At 41.9% G+C, this 9,951-nt stretch overlaps 1 protein-coding gene across 1 annotated transcript; it reads left to right on the top strand.

Moving 5' to 3' along the window:
- Positions 1-9,370: 9,370 nt before the first annotated feature.
- LOC110746947 (uncharacterized) lies at positions 9,371-9,727 on the top strand. The gene has a single exon (XM_021947172.2). The coding sequence runs from the start codon at positions 9,371-9,373 to the stop codon at positions 9,725-9,727; it is 357 nt and encodes a 118-aa protein (XP_021802864.2).
- The last annotated feature ends 224 nt before the right edge of the window (positions 9,728-9,951 follow it).

Raw genomic sequence — 9,951 nt, 5'->3', positions numbered from 1 at the left:
GGAACCAAAATTTGGTTTCACATGTATTATGCCTGAATTTTTATGGACCTTCTTTGAAACATGGCTAGAAGTAGAACGACATATTGGCTTTTGTTGGCTACTAGAACCACAAAATGGCTCTTTGTAACCATTAAAATAAGTTTGATCATCATAATTTTCATCACCATAATTTGGCAAATAATCATAATGATTAAAACCATATTCATAGCCACCATGTTGGTTATACTCAACATTATTAATGTTGTAATCATAACCTTGGCTTCCTCCACTACTTAAATAAGTATCTTGAATACATGGAGGTTGTTTCTTACAACCTTGTGGGCTTTTATTCTTTTCAGGAGAATAACTTGTGATGTCCTGGTTGTCTGAGCAAGCTAATTTGTAGCCATCTTGGCTATTATTCCTTTCAGAATAATAACTTTCACTGCTCTGGCTATATGACATGTACCCAAGTTGCCTATTATTCTTTTCAGAATAATAACTTTGGTTATTTTGGCAACCTAGATAAGACATGCAACCCTGTTCGCCATTTGGCTCATGCTGAATTTGCCACTCATCGCTATCTTCCAAATCATAGTCATTGTAATTCATGCTTCAATGTCCTACCATGATAACCTGTATTTCCAAGCTTGCACTTCCAATATTCATACACCAACAAAATTTTCAGTAATATGCTTATTTAGAGATCCCACCGGGCGTGCCAAATTGTTTACCCGTTTAGATTTGTTTCCGGTAATCCAAAGACCATGGTTGGTCAATAAATTAAGTTTCTTTGTGTGCCGAGTGTGCCACCGTTAGCAATTTTTCAATTCTAACAGACTTGAGAGTAAAAATAACTTGCGCCCCAAGCTATTGACTTTGAACAAACGATTGTGAATTTGGGTGAGGAATATCTCCCAAGTAAGTTCTTTTCTATGCCTTAGACTGGTAAGGACTTCATAATTTATCTAAATAAAACTGGGAAGTAAAGCAAAAATACAAGTGTTTGAAAATAAAAACAAGTTCAAGGAGAACTGTTTGAAATACAGTAAATGAAAGGAACTGCTAAGTCCGGAAATACATCAAAATATTGGACTTCGAATTCTGCCTAGAATGCCATTTCTGAGACTATTTTAGTCAAGCTGGACTGCACTGGATTGTGTGGCTGGACTGGACTGGACTGGACTGGACTGTCAAGCTGGACTGGACTGGACTGGACTGGACTGTCAAGCTGGACTGGACTGGCTGCACCTTCAACTAATAAATATTAGCTGGAAATCGATACCAATGTTGAAATTGGTAGAGCTATAATCAAGTTGAGTTGTGAGTGGCTGGGAATTCTGAGCAGAATCTCAAGGATAGCTTTGAAGGTCCTTGGTACCTTTGTTGGCTTTGCTTCTATTGAAGGCTAGAATGATCAGTGAACTGATTGTTTCTTTTGTATTTGTTTTGTTGATTGTTGGGTGTCCTTTTTTCAGCTCTCATCCCTTGTATTTATAGGAATTTTGGTTCCTAAAAATATCTGGAAAATATCTCCTGGAAAATATCAGTTGTGATGAATATCTTTTCCTTGTAACTTGTGAAGAAAATATCCTTCTTTTGAAGGCACATGGATGTTTTGCAGAGATACTCAGCATGCTTTCTCTAAGAATTCCTTTTGAATACCTTCTGGCCATTCTTGTAACTTGTGCTTCAAAATATCTTAACTGATGAAACCACACGGGTCTATAGTTCCTGAGACTTAAATGGCTATAGGAGATAACTTTTGCTTTTACCTTTCTATTGATATGGTCTTTGAGTTAATGAAGGCCAGACCTCAAGTTTCAAAATATGTAATCTGGGAACTTGGGAAAGCTATTTTGGCTTATTTTATCTCTTGGAATGATATGGGCTTCTTTTCCAATTTTGGGCAAGTGGAGTCTGAATGGCCAGTTGGGCTGATGAGTAAAAAATAAGTCCAAATGTATTTTGGCTAGGATGGGGAGTTTGGCCAAAAAGTGCAAATTTTGGTACAAACAGATTGAAACTTTGCAAAGTTGCAGGTGATTTGATAGATTCTGCTTTGTTGTGTGATGTAGGTTTTGAGTTGCTGGAAAATTCATTTGACGACATTCGTGGCAAGCTTACAAGATTGTTGTCATCAAGAGCTCGTGTCGAAGAAGAACCTAATGGAGAGATCGGAACTAGTTCTCCCCAAGTCAGAATGAAAGATCCCCATCGAGTAAAAGCAAAAGGGCGTGCGAGAAGAGTGAAACGACAAAAAGAGAAGGCAGCGAAACGACATAAATGGCGGTGCAGTGAATGTAGGAAAACTGATCATGATAGACGGAGTTGTCCAAAACTTGGGAGCCCGTAAGTGAATATGTAATTGTCTGGGTTTGAATTTTATACAAGAAATGTTGTTCACTTGTTTATTTGTTTCGATGTTGCAGCTCTTCATCTTCTGACACAGAAGTTGGTGTTGCAGTTGATGAGAATTTAAAGCCCAGTCATAGCACACAGGACAGGGAACCTACTATGACAGAGTCATTTATACAAGAGTTTGATTTCATTTACTGTCCCGGAGTTTGAATATTTGTTGATACCAATTTGCGTTGTTTTGGAAACCATATGGAACTGTTAGTGAATCTTATGTGAGTGCCTCATGTTGATACTGAACTAAGGTTTGTGAACAACAATAGTGAAACCGCCCAAAAACAAAGTAACTTTTGTATTCGATAATTATTAAGTGTCACACACGTATCGCATGACTTACATTCGGACATAGAAAAATAAAATTAAAAAAACTACATTAAAGTGAACAATGTTGGCTGCGCAAATCTCACGGCCTGGTGCTCCGGGCAAAGGGGATATGCGTTAACATGTGACGTCCTTCTTTTGGATGCGGTGCGGTTGTGCGCGGGCGTGCCAGCACGGTCTACCGTGCGTCGAGATGGTGATGTGATTTGGATAGAATGGTTTAAGTGGTGCGCCTGTTTTGAGTTTGACTTCTAATCAAATGATTGTGGCCGAGAGAGGAACTGATCTCGGGCGTCAGGTTCACGGCCTGAGCTACAAAGCCGTTTAGTGGTGGTGTTGATGGTGGGTTTTGGGCGGTGCTCCGACACGTTGCTCAGAGAGCGACGGGCGTATGATATATGGGGTGAATGAGAGCGTAACAGAGATGGTGCTCCGGCGCCTTGAAAATCAAGGGTCGTATGATATATTGATGAATGGATTTTCCTTACAATCTATCACTACTCCTAGGAAAGCAAGTAAAGGTATTGAAAGTGCATCACAGGAAAATATAATTTGCTCCGTGAGAGGCTTTTGGTTTGGTGTTTGAACCCTTTGAATGTAGCCTGAGCTTGGTATTTATAGGAAGAGTTCTGGAGGAGTAATCGAGGCTGAAAACCTGCATGTTGGAGCCTTATCAGAGCAAGTGGGCAGTCCAATCGACATTTGGGATTGCGAAGCATGGTGGTGTGACCCCATAAATCCTGGTAAATCTTGGCCGCCGCCCTGATCGTGGGTTCTGCACCTCTGGCCGTGGGGACGCATTTAATGCCCTGGTCTGGTGGTTGGTTGAACTGACCTCAAGTTGTAAGAATATTTGCAAGAATGTTTGCGCCTAACCACTCTGATTTCTATCACCAAATCCTGACTTTTAGTCATTTCCCTTCTTCCGCCGTGGGTTTGCTAGTGGGTTTGCTAGTGGGTTTGCTAGTCAGTCATTAAATGAAGCGTGGGACCCTGCTGCCACGTGGTGATTTGACTCTAATATCTTTGGCCGTGTCTCTTTCGTCCTTCGGCCTCGGCCAATAATGTCGCGGTTGAGGCCGAGATGATTATGCCTTTGCAGCTTTTCCTTTGTCCCTGGGAAGACAAAAACGCCACGTTCAGTTCATGAACAGGTGCTAGGGCCGAGCGGAAACTCCTTTGGTCACTTTTACGACCGTGATTTATTAGGCACAAACATTGCCCCCACATCCCCGGATTCTTCGGTCTCGGCGTGGGTAGGGACCGAATGGATTCCAGGGGATGGACCCTTTGCATTCCCTCTGAAGTGATTGACAGTTGGTGCCTTAAAGGCGCAGGTTAGTCGGCGCATTTAATGCACAAGAACGTCGTGCAGGTCATCATTGCCCAGACTTACGCGAGGCGTCGCTTCGTCTCGTCAAATGAAACGACGGCCTCTGGGCTTCCAACACTTCATCGTGCTTTTGAGCACGCTGTCAGACCGTTACGTCTCTCGAGAGAGCCATGCCCTTTCGTTTCAAATTCTAACGCCAATATAAAAACCCGCACTTCTTCATTTTTCTTTACGCTTTCAGAATTCTCAGACACCCAACCTCTGCCAAACTGTTCTCTCAACCCTTCAATCCTCTTTGATCTCCGAATCCTAGCATTCCATCTCCTTTTGCCTAGTTACTTCCTTGTTACTAACCAACGACTCCAGTCGTCTCTTCTGCATCTCTCAGAAAGCTCACGAACTCTTCGCCCTTTTTTCTTGAGTTTTTTGGTTCCCTGGTGTTCTTCGTGTTCATCACCCTCCTTTCGAATTTTTCAATACACCCCACTTTAATCTGTCTTAATGGCCTCCAGCACTTCTGCATCTGTTGAAGCTCGGTCCCAGGTCTTCTAGACTGGCTTCGAAGACATCTGCCGAGAAATCCAAGGCTCGGTTCTACCCAACATCATCATGCCTTGAAACCATCACTATGGATCAAACCAAAATGTCAGTAATGTGTCAAAGAACCGAATATATGTGTCAAAGAATGTTGAAAAAATTTATCGACCCACCGACAATGAATCAAACCAAAAGCTTGAGCAGTATTAGTAACTGAACTCTACTAATCCAGTAGTTAGTGATCGAAGAAATAAGATTGAACTCTAGTAAGAACATAGAACCCAAGGCTGTGATAGCAGATGTAAACCCGAATAAGCTGCACGTAAGTCAGATTGGGCATAAACATGTAAACACAAACCCAGATCGGGCATTAACAAAAAACAAACAAGTGAATAATGATTGCCTAGCGATTTATATGGCTACCAGCCGTCATTATCGTTGGCTTTTGCTGGTTGGTGGCCTAGCTCTGGTGGGTGTACACCGTCGGAGATGATTTGTTGTGCAGCAGATGGAGTTATGGCATCCCAGTCAATATCTTTGTGGACATCTGCAGCGAACCGTCGTAATTGCTCAAAACCTTCGTTGAAAGCCACAGACATTGCCTGGCCATGCTTGTCGCCTCCTTTGTGGATGCTCAAAGATTCGTACGTAGCATCCTCCTCCGTCATATGCAAATCCTCTGCTTTGTGCTTTCGTCTTTAGCAACGAATTCTGTGCTTCTCTTTTCTGTAACGCACTTTGTTCACTTGGCGTGTCAAATACGCCAATTTCTGCTCAGCTCCGACACACTTTTGAGTCCAATAATGGACCAAGGAGGAGTCATGTTCCAGTTTGTTCTTCATATCATTTATTTCCACAACAGGATCATCGGAGTCGCCCTCGCTTGCCGAGGAGGTTGGAAGTGGCAGCGGTGGTAGAGGGGACCTTAGATAATTGGGGGCATATTCCCATGACCCATCGGAGTCCCCCTGATTAGCATTGCCACGTGAACTGGCTAACATGTTGACAAATCTTCAGTTTCTTCAGATTGGGGGATTCGTTGTATGCACAAAACACAACTCCAAAGAAGAGTCAGGAAGAAAACAAGATGTGGATCAACAGCAATGAGTATCCCATAGCCATACGACAACCTTTATATATGATGTCCTCGACTATTCCGCAGTTTGTTTTATCTGTTTTTCCCATCTGTCACATCAGTTTTGTTTTTTTGTGTATTTGATTTAGTTAGGTTGAATTCAGAATAAAGCCTCGTATTAATCACAGAAAGCATACACATGAATTTTGATTTCCCGCTCTTTCAATGAGGTGGTAGCATTTGTCGACATATTATCCCGATTTTTGCAAAGGAAGGGTGAAGCAATGGTTACTGACGTGCACGTGTGCACCTACCCAAGGTTGATGCGGTTAGGTCCCGCCATGTGTTGTATTTCGTTATTTTCAAAAAAATTTATTGCAAAATTATTGAAGACATGGTAATAACAAGGAGAAAATTCGAAAAAATTGCCCCAAAATTGATTCTAGCTCCTTGTGCCATTACACAATTGGGAGAAGCTATAAATCATCGAAAGTGCTTTTCAAACTCACTTTCGTACTCAATTTCATCAGATGTGACAACACAGAGTGTACACTTCATCTTCGGAATATGGTTTGAACTCGCTTTCCTTTCAACCGTAACATTATGTTTTGCAAACCTTTTCCGTCTATTTCCTTCATGTTCATTATCTAATTTGAAATAACACAACTATTGGTTACATTTGCTTCGTATCTAATTATTGGGAAATTAAATATGTTGTATTTTCTCCTTTCAAATGACACACATAATATTATTCTTGTTATTTCATTGGTCAAATTATATATTTCACACGAATAAGCAAACCTCATATTACCATTTTACGAACAACAACTCCATATAAGAGATCCAATCAATGCTAAAAACTATCCCATTTCTTTTTGGCATTTTGTAAAGACAAATTAAATATGTTGACAGAAAATAATGTAAAGAAACTTCAATTAAAGCATACCCATTTAGCTTTACAAAAGTAGGCATAATAAACCAAAAGCAGTTTCCCATATTTTTCACCCGCTGTTTCTTCACATCTTACAGCTTGAATACATATAAGATACCATCTGAAGTGTCCATAGCAAAATGGTTACACCTTCAGGAGCGCACACAAACTTGGAACAAATGCAGTCAAAATGAACCACCTATTTTTTCCAAACAAACTTACTGAAAATAACCAAAATGAACGGTGTCGAGCGACGGTTTACTCCATGGTGATTCCGTCCCAGTTGTACCTTGGGACAACACATTTTGCATACTCTCGAAACAGGTCAAACCCTTTACGTGCTTCTACTTCCCTCATCTGCACTGCCTCATTCGACCCCCTGAACCTTCGAAAAGCTTTTCCTTTCGCAAGCCTAACCCTGAGTTTCATTATTTTGACTGATCGAAGGTGTAATTTCGCTTGACTTTTCTCCTTCCCCAATGTTTCTTCATACCATCTTAGACGTATGTTCTGACGTTTTATTTCAATCTTCAATGCATCGTACCGCATTTGGCTGATACGACTTGCATCATCTTGGTCCTCAAATGAAAAGTTTATGGAGCAATGTGAGGTAAAATATATCACTTTGTTATTTATACAGCAATCCCCTTACTAATTTTACCCGCCAAAATTAATTTGTTCACTTGGACTGGGGAGCGGCCACTTTAGATACCTAATTTCCGTGGTGATGTCATATTTGCATTATTAGTATCAGACACAGTAGTTTCATTTTCTTTACAGGTGATATTCAGACAAAGTAAGTATCATATTTGCGGAGATTTAACTGTTAACGCGTCGCGGTTGAAATGTAAGCTACCTTCAGAACGTGTGATGTCATATTTGCACTATCAGTATCATAAACAGAGTTTTCTTTTTCTGTACTGGTGATATGCGTTCATATTTAGTTCCATATTTGGCAAGATGCAACTGCTTACTTGGTCATGTTAAAATGCAAGTTACCTTCAGACGTGGTGATGTCATTTTTGCATTATTAGTATCATATACAGTGTGATCATTTACTTTACTGTTAATGGTGCATTGATATTTAGTTTCATAGTTGGCAAAATGAAACTGATTACTTGGTCATGTTAAAATGTGACCAAGTCATTTGCTTCATAAGTGCTGATGTAATGTAAGCATAATAATTATCACGAGTTACCTTTATAATTTTTTGACTGCTGACGGTGATAAGTAGTTTCATAAATGCTGTAAATACGTTCGTGCGAGAACACCAATTCTGCACCTCCACCTTCATCAATGACTTTGAAGTGTCGTTTCACTCACACCGCTTGGGAAATGAAGACAATAATAACTTATCTAAACCCAAAGTTGTCTTCGTCCATTGTAAAGTGGGTCATGACGGTTCGGTACATATAATCCTGCACTTTCTTCTTGGTCCACAAACGACACCGTGAAAATTAAATCCTCCACAGACCCTTTTCTTTCCCTCTTCTCCAACAACCGAGATGGATATTCCACAATTGGCATGGTTTAAGGTGCTGCTCGTGGTTGCAAAGCAATCCTCTGAAGATATGTATAGCATGGCCGGAACATGCAAGTTATTTCAAGATATTGTCTACCGCGCAGATCTCACGGCCTGTGTTTCCGGGCCGAGGGGATATGCATTGACACGCGGCTTCCTGCTTTTGGGTGCGGTGCGTTTGTGCGCGGGCGTGCCAGCACGGTCTACCGTGCGTCGAGATGGTTGATGTGGATAGAATGGTTAAGTGGTGCGCCTGTTTGGACTCGTCTTCTAATCAAACGATTGTAGCCGAGAGAGGAACTAATCTCGGCTGTTAGGTTCACGGCCTGAGCTACAAGGCCATTTAGTGATGGTGTTGGTGGGTTTTGGGCGGTGCTCCGGGGCGCTGCTCAGGGAGCGACGGTCGTATGATATATGGGGTGAATGAGCGAATAACAAGGATGATGCTCCGGCGCCTTGAAAATCAAGGGTCGTATGATATATTGATGAATGAATTTTCCTTACAGTCTAACACTACTCCTAGGAAAAAAAGTAAAGATATTGAAAGTACATTACAGGAAAATATAAGTTGCTCCGTGGGAGGCTTTGGTTTGGTGTTTGAACCCTTTGAATGTATTTTGAGCCCTGTATTTATAGGAGTTTCTTGGAGGAGTAATTGAGGCTGAAATCCTGCATAGTGGAGCCTGATTAGAGCAAGTGGGTAGTCCAATCAACATTTGGGATTGTGAAGTATGGTGTTGCGACCCCATAAATCCTGGTGAATCTCGGCCGCCGCCCTGATCGTGGGTTCTGCGCTTCTGGCCGTGGAGACGCATTTATTGTTCTGATAGCTGGTGACCTAATCTCTCAAGCTGCAAGAATTCTTGTGAGAATGTCCACGTCTAATCACTCTATTTCCTGTCGCCAAACCCTGACTTCAGTCACTTCCCACCTTCCCTCATGCATTAAATGCTTATTCGTGGCCAGTGGGTTTGCTGCAATAAACAGAGGCATTACTTCATTAAATGAAGCATGGGACCCTGCTATCACGTGATGATTTGATTCTGATATCTCTGGCCGTGATTTTGCTCGACCTCGGCCTCGGCTTACAATCGAGGCCGAGATGATCATGCCTTGGCAACTTTTCTTTTGTTGTCAGGAAGGCAAAACACCTTTGCGAAACGCTGCGCTTTAGCTTCTCGAGGAAGTGCTTGGGTCGAGAAAAAGGGCTCCTTCGGCCAGTTCATGACCGTGATTTGTTAGGCACAAACAGATATGCTGAATGATCCTGAGGTTTGGAGAACCGTGTCAGTAGATAAGTACCAGTGGCATGAGGACTGGTATGGGTTTGATGAAGGCAAAATTGTTGAGTTCTTGCAAAAGTGCAAACAACATAACAATCCAGAAATCATTTACAGAGAAGCTATTCATGACTTCTTCCTATTGAAAGATGATGAGGCGCTGAAGAACCTGCGGCTGGCGGCTATGGCAGGGCATATGGAAGCCTCCTACGTTGTTGGCTTGCTAGGGCTGGTGAACCCTAGCGAGGGCAAGGAGGATGCGATGGAGTTTTTGTGCCATCATGACTCCTCCAACACTTGCAAAGTTTGCAAGGATTCAATAATGTATTGACTGCTGATGTATACAACGTGTGGCATCATGACTCCTCCAACATTTGCAAAGTTTACAGCAGATGAACGTTTTTTTTCAAGACTGCATTAACTGTGAAGGTAATCGGGAGTATTTTCGATTATGGCACAGCAGGGGCGAATACTGTCGCAACGTAGATGCTTGGAACTGCCGTGAACCCTGCAAATGGAAGAGGGAGCTGTTCTGCTTCCAGCGCGAACTCCAGT

The sequence above is a fragment of the Prunus avium genome, chromosome 1, assembly GCF_965620075.1.
Source record: "Prunus avium chromosome 1, drPruAviu1.hap1.1, whole genome shotgun sequence".
Taxonomy (NCBI): Eukaryota; Viridiplantae; Streptophyta; class Magnoliopsida; order Rosales; family Rosaceae; genus Prunus; species Prunus avium.
Note: the sequence above shows the minus strand (reverse complement) of the source record. Positions and strands in the feature narration are given on the sequence as shown.